The sequence below is a fragment of the Pleurodeles waltl genome, chromosome 11 (genome assembly GCF_031143425.1).
Source record: "Pleurodeles waltl isolate 20211129_DDA chromosome 11, aPleWal1.hap1.20221129, whole genome shotgun sequence".
In the NCBI taxonomy this organism is placed as follows: domain Eukaryota; kingdom Metazoa; phylum Chordata; class Amphibia; order Caudata; family Salamandridae; genus Pleurodeles; species Pleurodeles waltl.
Window position 1 is genome coordinate 783,883,374 of NC_090450.1, and position 21,101 is coordinate 783,904,474.

The 21,101-nt window shown below is 43.5% G+C and overlaps 1 protein-coding gene across 1 annotated transcript in view; it reads left to right on the forward strand.

The window, feature by feature from the left end:
* Positions 1 to 21,101, forward strand: part of NOS1 (nitric oxide synthase 1) — a 507,091-nt gene that overhangs the window by 142,210 nt on the left and 343,780 nt on the right. Inside the window, exon 2 of the mRNA XM_069214501.1 lies at positions 12,556 to 13,748. Within this exon, the coding sequence (XP_069070602.1) occupies positions 13,030 to 13,748 (719 nt within the window). The 5' untranslated portion in view covers positions 12,556 to 13,029. The remainder of the gene's footprint in view (positions 1 to 12,555; positions 13,749 to 21,101) is intronic.

Genomic DNA, 21,101 nt, shown 5'->3' on the forward strand with positions numbered 1-21,101 from the left:
AAAATATCTGAGGCCATAGGAAATATAATCAAATCTAATGCAGCCATTTTTGAAAAGTCTGTCATGAAAGAGCGCCTATGGGAACAAAGCAATGAAGTTTTATATGGCTTTTACCATGTATTTTCAGACAAGAAATTGGATGTAAGTGTGCATCAGGCCATACATGTTTTATAATAAACCGTGAACCATTTTCAATAGAGAGTTTAGTGGCAATGGGTCCACAATTTCAGAATCGATGAAGACAACTGCGGGTGAATGGGCAAAGTACGACTCAAAGTGCAGGAAGTGTACACTCTTTGTGTGCTCGGGTGAACAGGGCACTTCTTTTCCAAGTACTTGCAGAGGACGTCTAGAATCTGTTGGAGTTCTGGGGCATAGGATAAGAGTCTAACTCTCAGTTATGAGCTTTATATCAAAGTTTAGGCATCAGAAACCTAGAAAAGGGAACATTTTCACTTGCACATTCAGGAGGACACTGAGAAATGCTTACTTAATAGGCCTGATTGTGGATTTAAACCCAAAGCCAGACATCTGAAAAACATCTGTGTCAAAGGGCTTCACTGGTTTGGCAGGACTGATGGTGGCGAGAGCTCGTGGCCGTAGGCTGCCCCTCCAGCAGAGAAGAGAGATCTCAAACTCATATTAGGCCTGTTCATAATTTGCATAATCCCCTCCCCTCGCCCTCTGAAATTTCAGGAAAATTAAGTGAAATTAAGAGAGATTAGGAGGAAGTGTACAAAACGTGTTGGTCCCCTCTCTCCGGTGACTTTAGAAAGTGAGGGCATACCTCGCATAAACAAAACTACTTGAGGACCCTGAGGAGACTGGTTCGAGCAGAAAATGCCTCAATAAGATATTTTCTGCTGACGTCATTCCCCACTCCAGCTGGTAAAATGTACGTGACATTTTCATTTATGGGAAATTTTTAAATTTAGCACCTTTTACGTTACACAAATTTCTTGAATTACACGATATTACGCTACTATAAGAAACATTGCAAACGGGTCTGCATTACATTACACTCTATAGTACGGAGAAGAGCCAGTCCTGTGGAACTACGTAGGCTTTACACAGGGCTGGATGACACAAGTCCTGGCTAAATAGAGACATCTAAAAATGGTCGTGGTAAGTGAAAGCAATGGCCATGATTTCCATCAGGGTACATCAGTAAGGAGGTTTAGTACTACTATAACTTAACAATGCATTAGCAAAGGCCATTTTTGTCTGAAGGGCACTGTGGGTGCCAATGTTCGCAGGTTTTATTTGAATTTCAAATGGGGCTGGGAATATTGGTGCGGGAAGGAGTTTTGGACTTAAGGAGCGATGGTGTCCTCTACGAACAAACTGAACTAGTGTTCTTTCCCAAGCTTGTAGCGCACTAAAGGAGCAGCAAGATTGTTTAATTAATTATTATTATTCTAAGTCACAGTTTTGAAAATGCCACTTTTAGATATTTGGCAAATTCTTGTCCTAACCATTTGGTGCTTGCAGACTATTTACTGGTTCATATGACTAGGTGTAACTGGCAGTTGGTCTTTGTGTATTGCTCCCAGACAGTGAGACAAAGGGCCATAGATGTTGGCAGGATGGGCCATCTCTGAACTAGATGAGGGCGAGGAGCTGTCACCTACCACACTTGCACATCGCAAGGGCTCTGGCTGGGCACACTCACAAATGGTTTGACACTAGTCTACTGTGACTCCAGACAATCTGGGGCCAGGGCAGGGAGGCAGGAAACTCTAAATTTTCTGTCCGTGGAACCTTCCAGAACCTTCTCGTACTTCAAAGTTGGCACCAAATATATATATTAGACCCTCAGACCCAACTCATCAGTACACATCTGGACCTGTGGAAGACTCAGAAGGAGGACTGATGCGCTGCTTTGCTGGGAGGACTGCCACTTGCTGCCCTCCTGCCTGAGTGAGAAGGACTGGACCTGCATCTTGAACCCAGGACTATTAAAGTGAATCTAAGGGCTAGTTGGCTGGCCTCCTGATCAGAGCCTTAGGGACCGAACAGGCTCCACAAACCTTGGACCCGGCATTAGGAATCTGCTAGCTATGAGTCCTACCCTCCCAGGTGGCTCTACCCCAGTCCTGGACCCTTGGAAGTGGGCCTGAAGGTGCTCTACCAGCCCAGCTGTGGGCCCAGCAAAACTGACACAGTGCAACACATCGCCTCTCAAAAGCAATGCATCGCAACATATCGACTCACAAGAACTCTACATCGGAACCACTGTGTGAAGTATCCCTGACCTAGGACTTCGTATCACAACCCACCGCCTCCTCAGAACTGCTGCTATACAATGCATCCTCAATGCAGGTCTTCAAATCGCAAGCCCCTCATCAATGGCCTCCTCGAAAATGACTCTGGATCTAGTGTTGCAGCTTCCCGAAACCCCCACTGCATGACACATCTCCACTTCAGGACCTCGCATCGCACCACATTCTTCGACACAGGATCACACAGCCCTCTCCAACCAGGATTTAAGTGGACCTAACTTGTTCAGCAACTTGGTCCCTTCATCTGGTCCGCACTCATCATTGTCGGCCTGAACTTGTGACTTTGTCCCAGTCCGATGAGATCAGAGAACCACAGTTGGCACTGTGTGTTTTTTGGCGACATTTCAACTTATATTTTTAATATTGTTTATGTATTATTTTACTGATTAGAATGTTGTCATTTGGGACAAATGATTTACGCAATTTTACACTATTTTTTTAATTGGTGTGGAGTTTTTTCTTGTATTGTGTTGTTGCTTTATTACTGTTTGCAGCGCTACATAAATTCTTTACACATGGCCTCTAAGTTAAGCCTGCCTGCTTTGTGCCAAGCTACCAGAGGGTTAAGCACAGGTTATCTTGAGGTTTGCTTGGGACTTTGCCCTGACTTGTGGTTGCTGCTTGAGTTGAGTTTCACACACCCCCAACCCCTTCAACCAGTAACCCAATTTCTTACACACTGCAGCAATGCCTACTGAAAACTAAAGCTCATATGGTAAATGCAGGATATTGAGAACTGCAGTTTATATTGGGAGCACAGATTAGTGAGAATTTAGTCTCACGCTACATGCATAATGCATTGATAACAGCAGCTGAAACGGAGGGCAAAGGGTACTGGGAAATGCAGTTCTCACAAACAGCAGGATATTGTGAACTGCAGCTTGGAGGTTTAAATGCACAAAAAAAGTGTGAGAATATGATGGGGTGGGATTAGCGAATTTCGGGGGCAAGGCAACAAGAAGTGTGAGAACTGTTAGTGTAAAATCTGGATTCACATGAAAAGTGCAGAATGTTTAGAACAGCAGCTCACAGGGAGATCACAGGGTGTTGAACTGCACCCCACGCACATCCTGCAGTGTCTTGATATGTGCAGCTAACACGGAAAGGCGACTACCTTCCGCAGCTCGTTTGGAGAACGACTTATCGTATGTACCTCACTCTGAAGAGCACATGGTATGTATTGCCTGCAGTTCACTTTGAGAGGGCACTCACTGAGATCTTTACATTTACACTGAGAGCGCGTGGTTAACGTACGTACGGGTTCTTCTGAGCTCAGGGGTGCGCATTGAGAGTGCGGTAGAAGGACTTTGCTGTGTTGCGAGCTTGCTTTTAAGTTTGCAGGTCACTTGTGAGCCTCGTCGTGAGGCCTACGTTGCACACAGATCACGGGTTGTTCTTCGTCACAGTTTTACTGTCTTTAATGTCGCGGGGCTTAGCACCCCTTCGCGCGTGCACACCCCTGTCTGAAGGAGCACTGAAGCCACCGTGGACCAGCCCTGAGCTCCACAGACAGCGGCAGAACCCGGCAGACGCCGGGCTCTGCGCCGCGGAGCGCCCCGAGGCGCAATCACATTATGCACTCCAGAGTCCCCCAGGAGTCCGAGGAGCGGAAGCTGGTGCCTTGGGGAAGGAGACAGGACAGCATCGTGGCGCAGCTTCACCTGCTCTCGTTCAAGACTACATGTTTTTATGGAAGCGGAGAGTGTCCCTTAGGAAAACGAAAAAAGATTGGCGGGAAAAGGCGACCTGTGGAGACTGCAGAGAGCAGTACGATGTTAGTGTAAGGAAGGAGGATAAATGGGTAGTGAAATAGAAGGATAAAGAGAGGGGTAGGAAATGAGGGGATTGAGTTGATTGATTACTGATTGTGTGAATAAGTGATGAATGGATAGATAAGTGAGTGGAAGATGGATAGTTCAATGAATACATGTATATTTGTACGTTTTGTACTTAAGACACAAGCGTGACTGCCCTCTCTGGTGTGAGGGACCACTAAACAACGGTCCTGTGAATGAAAATAGAAGGAGAGTTCCACTATTCAGTGAAGTGAAACAGTGCTTTAAATGGAAAAAGAAGTGCCGGAACTCACCTAATTGATTGGGATGGGCCTTGAGGGTCTGCTAGGGGCGTGTCTGGGGCCGTGGCTTCGAGGCAGGCATTTAACAATAGCGGGATTTTCTTAAATTCCGTGAAAAAACGCCCTGGTGCCCTTCGGCCAAGCTTGTTCATGTCTGCAGGGCATAATGGCATTTTTTTCAGTTTTAAATAGACCTAACTTGGCAAGAGGGCTTTAAAGTTTTTTACGTGAGAAGCAGAAGTTTTACAAGAAAACATATATTTTTTTTTATGGCACAGAGAACTTAAGTGACTGGCCCAGAAATCACAGGACATCGAGTGGACGCCTGAATTTAAACTTTCTGTGCCGTAAAAACAAAATAAAGTACACTTTCATGTAAAACTTGTGCTTCTCATTTAAAGCTCTTTAATACCCTCCTGCCAAGTGTGGGCAAGATATACTTGGAAAAACTACAACTTGCGCTCTGTGTACATAAACTGAACTTGGCCGAAAGGCGTTGGGTGCTGTGACAGACAATGGCGGGTGTATTCCAGCGCTGCAGCCTTACACTCTAACTGACAGCGCAAAAGTTCCAAGGTGGGGGGCTGAAGCTGTCAGGCCCCATCTTATTCCTGTCGCGCTGTCAGAGTGTAAGTAAGTCTGCAGCAGCAACCTACAGCTGGAATAAACTCACTTTTGACTGTCAGAGTGCCACACAGACACTCTCACTCTGAAAGTCTCGCACTCAGCAGCACTTAGGCTGCACATACCCATAACTCAGAGCCTGACCCCAGCTTGCATCTAGAAGTACAGGTACTCTCTTGACGCAAGGAGAAGTTCCAGTACTATAGGGGAGAAAACTGAGAAGTGCCTGTACTCAGTACCAGCCCATTTAGAGCACTGAAGTGAAAGAGCAAAAACAAGAGTTCAGGATGCTGCAAGGCAGGTTTGGCACATTTGAAGAGCTTTGTGTGCTGTGTCTGAAGGGTGACTGTTGTGTCTCACATATCTCTCTGATATTCATTGCCCTATGGGTGGAAGGGCACCCCTGGGGAATGTGGGGCCTCTCAAGGGTTGGGGGCGCCTTTCCTCTACAGGAGCTTGCATTGCCCACCATGTAGGGCCAAGAATATGTGCAAGCAGGTGTGTTAAAAAGCCTCTCCTCCCCTTCCCTGAGTCACAAAGAACTGAAGTGCCCAAGAAAAAATTGACACAAACAGGTTGACTCACCAAAGAACAAAAATATATACAAAAATATATTTCCTCTACAACGTTTTGTCTTCCACCTTCCTCGGGTAGCTTAAGATGGTTTGCTCACTGGCTCCAAAGCTGACACTGCTGGATTTTCAAAAACATAATGAGTGAAGATTCCATGTGGAATCATTGCAGTCCTGATATCTCTTGAGACATGCCATAAACATGTGGTATTGTTAGTGGTGCTCAGTCCATCTGGATGCAGTGATTTTAAAGGGTACAGCCTGAGTTTTCTCTAGCATCAGGTGAACTTTATGGGTTTTGGGGGTGCCAAGCCACACTTATTTTGGGGGTCCCTGTTCCCAATATCCTTGAATTTGTGATGTATTTTGAGCTAAATCACGGCAGTTGAGTCATACATTAAAATGTAAGAAATAGTAAAAGAAAGATAACAAATAATAAGCAATTGCTTATATGTAAAACCAGCACCCGTACCCCTTAACATCCCTCCTTTTCTTGAGTTGCACTTGGATTACCTTAATCCACATACAGCAAACAAATTGACACAAAAGTGAACCATGGGCTAGCCCTGAAAGACGCTGTGCTATACTTGTCAGCATTCTATGATCAAATGATTTAGGATTTTTCAGATTTCACATATGCTATTTTACATAATGATGATATCAAAGGAAATGTCATTACATAGCCTTTAACTTGATCATTAGATCACAGGAAACGACCACACAACACATGAGTTGGAACACACCAGAGGAAAAGAGCATAGTGTCATCACCAAGTGATGAAAGAGCTAGATTAACCATATAGAAATATTTTACTGTGAACCATAAAAACATAGTAGCAGATGAGGACTGCAAACCCCATCCAGTCTGGACATTTGATACCCATTGTTTACCAATTATATGTGAGTGCCAGGTTTACCCTATGTATAAACACATTTAGTGTACCCTTTCCGGACTTTTCATTACTCTCAGACCACGCGTGGCCTCCAGCTTCAGCCTTTCTCACCCACGTACACTAGCTCCATTGTCATTTTCTGATGTTTTTAAGAGTAAACAGGAGGGACAAAAGGATGTGCATAGATAAGAGAGACAGGGATAAAAAGGAGAAGGGAGTGAAAGGGGAGGTAAGTTGAGAATGAAGGTATAGGGCAGAAGAGATTAGAGGAAGAAGAGAGAGAAGGGATGGAAACAAGACAAGGAGGCAAAAGAAAGTAGGAACAAGGATAAAGGAGGAAGATAGAGGGGAAGATGGAGAGAGAACTAAACATGGAAGGATACAAGGGAAGAACCTGTGGGCATAAATGAATAGGAGATGAGGGTATAAAGGAACAAGAGATAGGGGAACTGGGAGAGAAAATGGAAAGGTAAATGATGAACTGAGATTTTGAGTGGACATTTATAGTAAGAAAATGAAAGTAGAAAAATAGAGGGAGGAGAATAAGAACAATTGACGAAAGAGCAACATAAAGAGGGAGGAAAATGAGATAGGGAAAGCAAGGCTTAGGAATGGCCAATTTGTTAAATGAGGAAAAAGTTTTGTAAGGGAGGATGCTGTAGATGACAAATGGAAAGACGGACAGTGACTGGGAGGATGTGGGTGTAAAGCTGAGATGTAGGAAGAACAAAAAAAGAAGGTGAGAGAAAGGAGTGATATGTGCATGAGTGAAACAAGGATGATCTATTGAGAAAAAGTGAAGAGTTGAGAGAAGGTGCGGAGAAATAATTATAAGGAAAGAAGTGGTCAGATGAAGAGGAAGACAGTGAGGATGAGTGGGCATTAAGGCACTTCTTGTTCTAGATGAAGTAGCCAACAATCGTAGAACTTTAAATCCACTTATTATTGTGCCTAAAATACATTTCGACATGTGCCTGGTCAGTGCTTTGATCCTGCTAGACCTGTCTGTAGACTGACATAGTTGACCATTCCTTTCTGTTATCCATCCAGCCGCCGCAGGCTCAGCGGGGAACACACTTAACCTGTTCGAGTGCTTTCTTTCCCACCACTCACAAGATGTGAAGTTGGATAATCTTACTACATAAAATGCCTATTACCTGTGGGGTGCTGCAGGGCTTTGTCCCCTCACCTCACATTTTCGAAATATTTACTTTGTACCCATTGCAAAAGCCCTTTCTATTTTAGACATTAAAACGCATATTCCTGCTGATGACATACAAATTATTTTGCATCTTGATAATAATGCTCCTTTCTCTGAATGCAAACAATACTTCATGCAATTTGTTTGCTCCTGTATGGGAAGCAGGTGCCTAACCCTTAATGAAGAAAAAACAAGGTTTTAGTGCATAATGGAAAATCTGACCTCTGACTCAACTTTTACTGGCCACACAAAATGGATCCACTCCCCCGCTCCTATAAAATGATCCTTGAGGTCAAAACTGGTAGTTCCCTGAACCTGTCCAACCTGGTCTCAGCTGTAGTCGCAACATGTTTCTTTCATCTTAGGGTTTAGAATACGCTACTTCCTTCCCCAGCAGAAGATGGTAAATACATGGCAGTCATGGTTCTGATTGGAACTAGATCAGATTATACTAATGTGCTTTACATGGACCTCTCTTCGCCACTGGTAAAAAGACTTAAAATATTCCAGAATACAGCAGCAAGGCTGATCCTTGAGGCCCCTAGGTTTTCTTCAGCTCACCCTCTTTTATGACTACATTGGCTCTCCATCACAGAGAGGATCCGTTTTAAATCAATACACATTACATTGAAAGCTGATCACGGTCCTGCCCCTAAGTTCCTCTCAGATTGCACGCATCCCTAGGATCAGGAACCCAGGAGTGGAGGTTGCTTATTTTCTTATTGTGCCCCAAATGTGTGTATTCTTCTGCCCTATTGCCTCCATATATAATCTGGACTTCTCTCTTTTACACATATTTTAAAAACGTGGCTCATTTGTCAAGCATCATATATTTAACGGTCCAACACATTTTGTTTAATTTACCAGGTACACCGAAAGACCAGTAGATGAATGTTTTTTCTACAAATATGATAAACATAACATAATGTACAACAGGTTGAAGAAAACAAATAACTAGTCTAATTATGCCCCAACTATACACAATTAAGCTTGGCTGGGAAGGGGTTTGAAGCTATGTGATTGGTATACATGCTTGATGTCATTTCTTCCCTTCTGGGAAGTCTCTGTTTACAGCATGAGACATCATAAAAGTGTTACTGAACATGCTGCGTATGAATAATTTTTTGTGGCTGGAAAGGTGGTTTCCCTGCTTTGGTGCCAGTCACTATTTTCCACAGCAAGTGGCCTGCATGATTTGCTCCTACCCAAACTGTCAAGGTATCCTTGCAGACAGGCCAGGCAAGTGTGCAAAAGTAAGTAAAGCATAAAGGAACATCCATACTCTTCCCAGGCTGAGAAGGCAAAGTTTGCTTTTGCAGGCTGCTGCTGTCACAATATGGGTGCCAAGACATTTACAGATGAGACATCCACTTAAAGTGGATACATTTTGCCCACAAGGTTTAATGTGCATTAGAAAGTTCATGGGTTGTACGGCAAGTTTGAAAAGCGAGTGACGTTGCAGGTGAGGATTGAGGTGCATTGGAAGAGCTTTGTGCAGTCCCATGTTGTCGAACATCATTAAATCTGTAGATCAGGCTTAAGGTGCACCATAAGAGCTATATGCAGCACCTATTAATTGGAAATTGAGTCCTCCACAAATGTAATTTAAGAGAGACGCTTTGGGTAGACTCACAAATCACCTTTAAGCTACTTACCCACACGTACAAGGCCATACACAACGCAGGACCAGCCTACCTGAACCACCGCATCTCCTTCCACACCCCCACCAGATCCCTCCGCTCCACCCATATGGCCCTGGCCACCATCCCTTGTATCAGCTACACCACCGCCAGAGGACGATCCTTCACCTACCTTGCAGCAAAGAGCTGGAACAACCTCCCTGTGCACCTCAGACAAAGCCCATTGCTCACCATCTTCAGGAAGAACCTCAAGACCCCCCCATTGCCTTGAGACCCTCACGGGTGAGTAGCTGCGCTTTACAAAAACTGATTGATAGAGTGACACATTTAAGTATTGTGCACCCTCTGTCTGCATTGACCCCCATCAGAAGGGTCAAGCTTGGCTGGATACTGGTGACCTGGGTGCTTCACACTGAATTGTGATATACTAAAATGCATTCGGTCACTAATAGGGTTAACTTTGCAGGCCAGCATTGAGGTGCATTAACTGAGCGCAATGTGCCATCCTGAGCACTGGGAAAACAGTGGCTGCCACAGCCAGTAATTTCAGTTGCCTTCATTCATTTATTTACTTTGGATATTTTACATAGCACTGACCTAGATCCAGCGTTGGAATGGGGCAGAAAATAGGCCTGGCACCAAATTAAAACTCCTCCTTCATACCAAATCCCCCCCACCCACCTCCCAACACCAACACCCCCACATAATTAGTGAATTGGATAGCTAACACTGGGCCAGTTTTGAACTTGTTAAGACATGTTGTATAAGGGTTTTGCAAAGTATGGAAGGCTGCAAGGACTGGAGCTTTCTGCAGGTAATGTTTGTTTATTAGGTAAATCAAGAGTAAAACCGGCCCAGCAGGCCATACAACAGGCCCACAAACAGCCAAAAAATGGCCCACATACTGACCGGTCAGACCGGCCCATCAGACACAGCCTCATTGCCCTGTAGGCCAGTCTGAAACTAGGTTCCACCCAGAAGTAGCACACACTTTACAGAGAACATTTGTATTGTAGCTGGAGTATCTCAAGTTTGCTGTCCACAAAACAAGGCTGTGGATGGAACCAGTCATCTAACTTGGTTCCCTGAAGCACATGTGGTGGAGGGTGGGTCTATCCTCATGGGCCGACATTTAGCCTAAACCATATGTATTTATGTGGGATGCTGGAAACTCGGCCCGCCTCACTCCATTTTGTGGAGGGGGTTATATTTTTGTTACGCAGAAGTATGGCATACTGTTAGGAGATGAATCCTAGTGAGACCTGATTACAGAGATTAGGATGTGATGGGGAGGTTTGGAGTGGTATGAGGGATTTTGCGATTGGGATGAACGAGATAGGATGCCATATAGTTTTTATATATTTACCTTACACATTTTTGGAGTGTGTGAAGTGTGTATGACTGTGGCATGTGTGCTTCAAATTTATCTGCAAAGCAGTGATAGAGCCTGGGGCCCTTTCACTAATTCTGGGGTCCGAATAATCTTTTCTTCTCATTTCCAAGGGATGAAGAGCAGCAAATTTCAATTTCATCAAACAGTTTCTTTATAACCCAAATGTCAAATTATAACATTTGGAGTCAATTCATAGGGTTAAATGGGTTTATTACAGACTCAAAGTCAACGTTACAAAAATGAATCTCAAAACCACAGTATACACATATAATATCACTTAATAAGAATTAAAGTGTTGCAAAATGTTTAAATTCGTTAGCATATACCAGGCTATAATTTCTATTACAATGATACAAAAGATCAAGAAAAGCATATGATTCTTGGTCACGAGAACCAAACTCTCCTGCCTAACCATTTAAACTAAACTCTAATCATCCTAGTACTAAAAATATTTGAGAAAGGTCTGCAAACAGAAATTCAGTAGAATATACTGTTAAGAGAGGTGTGATGGTATGAAGCAACACAAAGTAAGAGGTCTATATCTCAGAAGGTTCTATTAGATAGAAAAGGGTCTAAATCTTCACTAACTACACCCTCCTTAAACCCTCCTCAAATTTCCCACGACTATGATATCACAGTCGAAGCTTCTCAAATGAAACCCAAATTAAAATTAATTTGAAGTTACAATTTCCAACCCCTGACGCATCCCAGCTTGATACTCTTTGGTCTCAGCAAATTCAAAAGAGTTACGACTGCCAAGCTTCCAGAATACTCCTCACTTCATCCTTGCATATTTCGTCCCAGGCTTTCTTATCTTTCATGCACAATGAGCTTCTTGTTGACTCTGTCTCCACTCCTAACACCTGCATCTGGAAAGAAACATTTAAGAAAAACAACTCCACAATGAATGTTAAAATGGAAAAAGAAAATTATATGTGTAGGCCTTCACTCCAGCCAAGTTAATTAAACACAAGTATATTTTCAAATTACATAAATTCTAAATACTACATATAATAACATACAGGACGGGTATGCAAAATAATCCCATTAAAACGTTTGGCACGAAAAGATAATCATAAAATGTTGATTATATGCCATAAACAAATATGCACTCCACTCACATGATTTGTGGTGCAGGAATTAAATGAATCATATTAAATGTTACACAAAATGTGGCCACCATCTTGTGACCATCAGAAAAATGATCACCCCTTCATGCTTTTTTCCCAGAGAAGTAGTGACATAGCCAAGCTATGCTCTTTCGGCAGCAATGGTGTTTTAAAGAAACAGAGGGAGGGGTAAGTGGCAGACGGGAGTAGGCGGTCTCATAGTAATGAACTGAGCAACAACAACAATGGGCCGGGAGATGAGGCACTTGCGTATTCATGTGGTGTTCGTTGACCGACGATGTCAATGCACTGGAAGGTATGTGCACAGTCTAGAGGGCTGCAGCAGTAAGTGGATCGTTATGGACCACAGTGTGGTTTGTTGGATTGAGTGTGACATCACAGGAAGCAGGTGATGCTCAGGCCTTGCGCAGAGCCCACTTCTAGTAAACCAGGGCGTAATAAGGGAGAAACTGATTCACATCCGGGTTAAACGCTGAGATTGAGTGATTGGGCATAGCTGGAGCGCATATAAGTCTAGGAGGACCTTCATTTTCTCAGGATGATAGAGAAATGGCTTTAATTGTGCAACACTGAATTCAGTTGAAGGCAATGCATGAGGTACATTGGCAGAGCTGTGTGTGCCCCATGATGAACGCCATGAAAAAATGAATACCAACAAATATACATAATTCCTGTGTTAAAAGTGTTTAACCACTAAATATAATGTGCATGTTTTAATGTATTTTTCATTTTCATTTTTCCTAGACGCAAGTCGCCGAGCTGGCACTCTAGACCCGGAGCTTCCAGTCCTCAAGGAAGGCACTAGAGAATCACAACAGGCTTCGAAGCACGCTCAACTGTTTTTCCCTGACTTCCACGGCCTTAGGGTCCATTTTTACCCTGTGCACGTGGCATGAAAAAGCAAGCGTTACGATCATTTTGGTGTAAGAATCTCTGCACTGCATCTTTAAAAAGTCGCTTTCTAATTATAAGAATGAACTGAATTTGGCAAGAAAAAGCAGAACTGAAACTGGTAGCCAAGCAGCGATTTTTCGAGCAGGATCCAATTCTTGTCATTAGTAACGAGTCGTATATTCACACACAAGCACATTGAAACCTTCTCTTAGCTCAAGGTACCTTCGGAGCTCGCCATCAACAACGCAGTCGAATTGCCTGCACTAGCCCCTGTGGTATCCTAAAGTCGTGGGGCTGCGGTATTCATCGTTGTCGCGGGCTACCATGGAGGACTATGAGTTTAGTGTACAACAGCTTCAACCCAACGTGATCTCTGTGAGGATTTTCAAACGCAAGGTTGGGGGTCTCGGGTTCCTGGTTAAGCAACGTGTCAATAAGCCCCCTGTCATCATCTCTGATTTGATCCGGGGTGGGGCGGCAGAGCAGAGCGGTCTTGTCCAGGTGGGGGACATTATCCTGGCAGTCAACGACCGGCCACTGGTAGATGTGCCATATGAAGGTGCCCTGGAGATTCTTCGGAGTATAGCTTCAGAAACCTTTGTGGTACTTATCTTGAGAGGCCCTGAGGGCTTTACCACCCACCTGGAGACCACCTTTACCGGAGATGGGACACCAAAGACCATCAGAGTCACCCGGCCTGTGTGCCCCATGGCAAAAGCTATTGGCCTCTCAAGTCAAAGCATCTTCAGCAAAGACCAGCCGCAGGCAGTAGACAGTGCAACTGGCTCGGCAGGCTCCTCATGGGCCAGAGAAAGTGGGCAAGATGGTAGCCCACTGATGGACTTTAATGGCCTCGCATCTGTTGTGGTGGGAGGCAAGAGCGATGACATCAGCAGTACATGTCAGAACGGCAGAGCAGAAGACAATATCATCCTCAAGGAGATCACCACAGTGGTGAGTCATCTGCAGAATGGACGGAAGGAACTCAATGGTGACATTCCCACCCGCGTGGAGAAAAAGGACGTAGAGGTGCAGGTGGGCAGGTGAGACACACTTACTGTGATTTCTAACCGAACTCCATGGCTTGAGAGGGAGAGGAAGGCAACATATCTGGCCCTCTTTTTGTGTGTCTTAAACATATAGATATGAAGGTTAGGTCTAGCCTCGTCTCTCGATGTGTGTACACCATTCATGTTGTTCACAGATTAGGTTGGTCTCATCTGAGCACCCACAGAATAGCTGCTCATGCATCAGCTAATGCATAAAATTGTGAGGTAGACTATGGAAACGTAGTAACGGGGCAATCACAGGAGCCCTTGTCCATTCTTAAAACATAAGGACATACATGTTTTAGGTACTTTGAGCAGTAGCTATTTCTAAATCAGATATGTCTGTGGTAGCTATTTTGTGTGAGCTGTAACTCAGCAGCTATTTTGTCATTGACTGTTCTGAATGTGGACACTTCAGTGAGGTGGAAAGATCGGACATGATTTGTTCATTTTTTAAGTTTGTTTTAAATATGTTTAACTCTGACTAGAGTTGCCAACTGTAATATTTAGACAAAGTTCCTTTCTTTATCAGTCATCGAAATTTGAAAACTTCAGTTAACTTACAGGCCTTTCATTGGTGATGTTAATGTAGCACGTCCATAAAACAATAAAGATCTCGATCAATTGGATCTCTGGAGACCCTCTACATGTTGTTTAGCTTCTCTGACAAAACTTAGAAGTTCACAAATTGGATCTGTCTCCTTAGACAGGTATGCAAAGGCAATTCAGTCGAAACCAGTACCCACTTCTTTTGTGTGCTGTCTTTACAGAAGATCTGTCGCCACACTTCTGATGCCCCCCAGAACCTCATACACTGTTTAACTGCTGCATTATTGGTTTTCCAGATTGTACCATTCTCCATTCCTTTAGGAACTGACTGATGTTTGAAAGAGTCAAGTGACATGATCTAGAAAGAGCAGTCTGTTGTCCTGTTGATACTTGTTCTTTTAAATAAACATAGCGTCTGCATTGGCTCCACCCAGAGGGGTATTCCTCTCTCACTTAAAGCTATTAGCTGCTTGGTGCACAGCCTCGCCCTCTGGAAAATTTCCCTTGAAATGCTTGAAGGACTATTTTACGTCTCAAAAGTAACCTGAATCATAACACATTACCTTTTCTATGTCATGCATGGATGGTATGCCGAAATAAATCCATTCTGCTTGTTTTTTTTTTAACTTCAGCAGGCTGTTTTAAAATATATTTTAGTCAAGACTCACATTTAGCTTATTGGATCACTCATATAAATTGCCTACCAAGCCATTGCAACATGTGTGGACCTGCCTTCAGTATGACAGCATTCACATGGACAAATACTGGTTGCATTCTTGTGCACATTAAAGCCAGGTCCATTGGCTTTGTCAATGCCTGTTTTCAGTTGGAAGAAAAGCACTGCTCACAAATTGAAGTGTGGTGCGAACTCCCTACATACTGCCCATGTGCACTTTATAATTTGTTGTACTGCTTCCTCGCTGCCCCCCGGTCTCCCCTTTTGGAGAGGTAAGACCTGAACTACTGAAATGACATCTGGTCTCACTAGATCCTAACAGCGACCCTACTATGCTGATGTCTCAGTCAGGGCTGGAGGGGACCCGTTCAGACTTGGATTTTGTATTATTGACTAAAAGCACTGCACTCCCCACCCCTCCCTCTCAACCCATGTGGCAGTCCTGCACAGATGTGCAAATGCATCTCTTTCAAGTTTACGTCTGCCCGATCAGATGCTCCAGTGGCGGCAGAACATGAATACAGTATAGTTAATGTGGTACCAATTCAGAGACATTAAGCTCATGCACGGTAAGGTAATTTTACATTGCGTATATAGGAGTCTCTGACTTAACACCAAGTGTTTACTGCAGTTTTTGGGGGTTTGGATCTAGTGTCTCACATTCGGGGATCTATACTATATTGCTTCACTGTTTCATCTCATGGGAACTTAGTGTTTCTGCCTGTTCTGTACAAGGTTTTGAGTCAAGTTGGAAGTAGGTTACAAATTCGTAAGTCACCCAGCCCTTGCTCCAGTGGCTTTTTACAAGATGCAGACGTTTAATGTGAATATTTTGAGCCACAGGAAGCCAGATCACTGTTGATTGGTCTGCTCAGATCTGTTCAGGTTAAAACACAACCTTGCTGCGTGGCTCGGTGCTCCACCGTGTCTGCATTTGTTTTTCTCTAGACCCATGCACGTGAAATTACAATAGTCAAGATCTGTCATTTTATTATAGACGGGGAGGCACTTCCTAGAATGTTTGATTCAAACTTCTGTGCTCCCTTGACAGACATTTTCATTTGGGAGTAACTCATTACAGTAGGATGGAAGATTTCACTTCAAATTTAGTCTGTGGAGTTCAGCCCCCAACCCCTCCCCCCCCACACACACACAGACACACACACACGTACGTGAAGCAGGAGATTGAATCTTTCACCCTGTCTTTAATAACTACATGACCTTCCTCCCAGACTCATTGAAGCATAAGAACCTTTCTCTCACCTTGTGCGAGATTGGCATCATGAGCACCATAATTCGCCTTTTACTACATCAACCCTGATTTACAGTGGGAATGGGGAACTCAATATTAGTTGTAGATGAGGTTCGGGCGCACCGTGAAGCGGTAGATACTCTTCAGATCTTTTTTATGTTATTTGAGCAATGGGTAAATCTACTGAACAGATGGACGGTATTCCAGATTATGTGGCCATTAGTTGTGTGTTTCCCTATCATATGAGCCTTGTTGTTGGGATCAATGGTACAGAAATGAGGCAAATGATAACAGTACTTGAAGAGTTGTTATCAGGACCAAGGTAAATTGGAGATCCCTGTCGGTTTATAATGCAGATACTGGTTGCAGGGCAGTGTAGGATCATGGTGGAGCAGCAAGAGTGACTGCATGTCATGGACGCGGAGCCTTGGCAGAGCAGTGCCGGAATGTAATCCGTACGTACGTGCAGTGGTTTAGTACCAGGTGGGTTTATATAGCAGAGTCCGGAATATCAACAAAGCTGTGTTGAACCTATGTATTGGACAATCTGTAGGCCATCCAATGGGAGTCGAGGGTCACTGATAGAGCTGTGATGGATCAATGTGCCAAAATATATGGCGGTCCTGAAGGCAAAGACTGTGTACCACAGACAACTCTGTACAAGACCCACAGCCCGGAAATGAACTTGGAAACCTAGGGCCAGATGTATGATTCTGGCCCATTGCGATTCTGTAATTGCGATTTTTAAGAAATCGCAATTACCGACTCGCAAAGGGCCATGTATCACATTTGCGATTCGGTAATTGCGATTTCTTAAAAATCGCAAATGCAATTACCGAATCGCAAATTGCGATACTGGCCCCATTCGCAGCTATGGGCCTGGTGGCCCATAGCTGCGAATTTTTTGCATTTCCTAAATTGCGATTTCTGAACCAGAAATCGCAATTTGGGAAATACAAAAGGCCAGGGTGCTGGGGGCCTAAGGTCCCCTCTCCTGCACCCCAATTTATTTATTTTTACCATGTAAAGTACACACATGCCAAAAGGGCATGTGTGCTTTACATATTAAATTTAAAAATGCAGTTTTACTGCATTTTTTAATTTTGCACCAGGTTACCACCTGGTTGCAGACAATGGTATTTTGCATGTGCAAAATACCATTCTGCGAAAAATCGCAATTTGCGATTTTTTGCAGAATTGCCTTGCGACCTGGATTTTGCGAATCGCAAATTGCGATTCGCAAAATCCAGGTCGCAACGCTAAAAATCGCAATTTTTGCAATTTTTGCGATTTCTATTTTGTGGTCTGCGAATGCCTTTGATGCATTGCAGACCACGATTTTGCACTCGCAAACGGTCGATTTTGCCATTTGCGAGTGCAAAATATTTTGATACATCTGGCCCCTAGTGCACTAGAACAAGGAAGAATGTGTTATGGACATGTCCAGTGTGTACTGGTGCAGAAACTGACTGGACCCCCCCCCCCCAGCTGTGCCTCCTGTGTGACTGGGACTATTCAAGTGAGACATTGGAACAGCCGACATACGGTCACAAACCACTGATGCATATGTTACTAATTTGTAATTTGGAAGCAATGTTCAAAACACTCCCCTTTCGAATTGCAAATAAATAATCAATTCTAATTATTTTTTGCAATCCAGAAAAACTTTATTGAATTTCAAAATGGTAACATTAGAGAAAGTGATTCACAAGGTTTGTGACCGCTAAATCACTTAGTACATCCACCTCATAGTGAACGTGTGTGTCCTGTCAGCCAGTTTGACTGTAGTCCTGCAACTAGAGCGGAGCGATGGCTTTCCCTGGGACAACAGAGGTCTTAATCTTATCATGAGCAGGGTCTGCATTAAGCATACCCTCTCTAATTAAACCCTGGCACCCCAGTATCTGGCCCTACACCTCTGGTAATTTAGAATCTGTACCTTAACCATTGAGTCTCTATTAGGAGCATAGCCTTTTGGAGTCTTGAATAACACTTTTCAAAAAGCTGTCATGAAGCACCACCTTACTTTGGAAATCTCACATTCATAATAAAACTCAAACCCCACAATTATAAATAGGGCTCCCATTCTTATGGTATTTATTTTTTTATAATTTGTCTGCATATATCCATATATTTTTTGACCCCATTATTAGTATTTGTTCACATTTAGTGTGTGTTTCTTGAACAAATTAAGTAATAACTAGCATATGTCACATTTATGTCATATTTATTTAACTGATATGTAGGTACTTCCACTTTGGTACTGGTCAAGTTTTGGCACCCTAAGCAACTAAATGTAATATAACAATGCACTCATAGGTAAATATTAGCTTTATAGTGCAAATAAACATGCATATAAAGATATTTAGAAACATGTAATCACTTTTTGTAACTCTTCATGCTGTCAGTCTGCAAAGGTATTGACTTGAAAGTCAAAGTGAAAACCAGTTTTCGCAATTTTATTGTTTTAAGAAATATAGAAAGAAAAACATTGTTTTCCATGTGTATTTATTTGTAAAAATCTCTGCAAATGGAAAACTAGGAGACTTTTTTATAATGCCCTCGGGTCAGTTGCCACGAGTTCCTAAATTGCACCGGATATGAAAGAAGAGTCATTGAAAAATACTCAAGCGGTCTACATTACGTTGGTGCTCACTGTCACACTGTTTAATTTGAGACGGTGGTTGCCGGTAGGGGGACCGCCACGTATGTTTCTCAATTAGACATTCTTCGAGAGCAAGAAATAAATGAAAAAAACACAAACGGAAAATACAGAAGAAGAGAACAACATAAAAACTATCACAAAGGGAGAAAGATTGGGCCTGCAAACGTGAGCTGCAGGGGCAAGGGGGTATCTGAAGTGGATTAATCAGGCCTGAAGTGGATTCAGGACTATGCAGCCTTGGTAATCTGTGCACGCAGATTCATTTGCACTGGCCACGTGTTTCAGAGCAAAGCTTTGAGCACCAGCACTCTTTCATTTAGAAATTAAGCGCTGCTGACACAAGAGCCCGAGCTGCGGAGTTCTCAAAATGAATTCTCTCCACAGAAACTTGAATTCACGAGGGCCACGCTACTTACATCTTCCCAAAAACTCTGCTATGATCAGAGCATCTGCAGGAAAATTGTTGCTTCGAACTCTTGCAGTCGTGTTCAGAAGAGGCAAAGGTGTGCAGATCATGTAGAGAGAGCTCACTGCTTATTCTTTGGTCAGTCTGCACATGTTCAGGGAAGAAGCAAAAAAAAAAAGTCTCTCCATTGAAAATTATATGCAAGGATGTGCTAGGATTAAAACATAGTGTCCCATGAGCACCAAAGTGTCTCTTGTGCTTTACGAAATACAGAAAACTTTCCAGGATAATATATCTGATGCAGGTCAGTGACATTCATTAGGTCTCACAAGAACATACTGGGGCTTGGAGTCCACCCATTACTTACCATTGTTTGGCTTTCCTGTCACTCTCACTTGCCTTCTTCTTCTTCATGCCTTATCTTGTGTTTGTCCCTTCCTTGGAGCACAGTCTCTTTCCCATCTCTTTTTGATTGACTGGCTCCTATGGTTCCACCACTTGCATTTCAAGCAGTACTTTTTTCTTTTGGGTTAAGCACCCCATGGGAGTGTATGTGTTTTCCAGCTGTCTCACTAGTTCACTCTCTCCTCTCTGCACTCCATGCTGCTTTCTATCCCCTGTATGCATCTCCCGGCCCCTTCCACATTGCCCTCACCGTCATGTAGTTCCCCTCATTCCTTTCTCGCCTTTGTGTTTATCCTCCGCCTGCTCAGTCGTTCTCTTTCGCCTATTCCCTCTCTATTCAATGCTCCACATTGCACTCTCTCTCTCTGCTTCACCCCTCTCACGCCTTCTGTGTTGCTTCCTCTTCACCCGTGCTCCTATGTTGCTTCTACTCCCTGTTGCTTCCCCCAACTGCTTAAAAAACTTTTTTGTGTTTTTCTTTTATTTTTGACTGCCAATCTAACTCGGATCGGTAAGTGGAAACAGCAAAACGCACCTGCTTTATTTTTTAGTTGTGTGCCTGCGTGCTGCATTTGCCTACACAATGGTCTAAGACTGGATAAGGAATTACCCGGTTGTTAGAGCTGCATTCTTTCAAGTGCGGCCCTCCTGCAGCAATAAACTCCCCTTTTCTTTCCGCATTAGCCCAGGCCGAATCTTCAAGTTTCTTGTAGTAGTTCATGATCCTCTTTTGTACTCCTCATATGAGAGGCTTCAGTTATCAGAATCCTCCACTCTCATGAGCATTTATTTCCCACACAGCTCCAGCTGCTCGACGAAGTTGGATTGTCAATAATTCTGATCGGAGATGATCCCTGCTTTCAGTTGTTGCAAAGTTAACAGGCCTTGAAACGTATTTCTATTTACATGTTTGTGCTTGAGACAGGGACATTTTACTGCTTCTAGGGTGACGCCTATTGTAACATTGTAAGAGGGGTCTCATAGGGCTTCTGACCGAGCTTCCCTTGTCTGCAGTCTCTAGGTCAAGGCTTATTGTAGTGAATGATTCCTAATTGTTTCAGCTGAGCAAGGAGATCTCTTGCAAGTGTTTCACCAGAACCCATTGTGCCCCTGCGGGCTGTGACAAAGATTCTGAGGTGCCTAGGCATCACTCATATTGTGATCTAGAGCTGCAAAAAATATGTTTCTCTCTTCTATCAATGTGCTGAGTTTGGAAGGGCCCTGCAGGGATTCAGATTTGTCTCATTTAATTAACATGAGCATCTCTGCAGTGGGTGCATGTTAGAAATTGGGTTTCTGGTTGGCTAGGGTATGCACCTAAGCCAGGCAGAACCCACCCAATCTAGTCATGGCAAGGGAGTTCACGTCCAAGATAACCCCTGCTCACCCTGGTA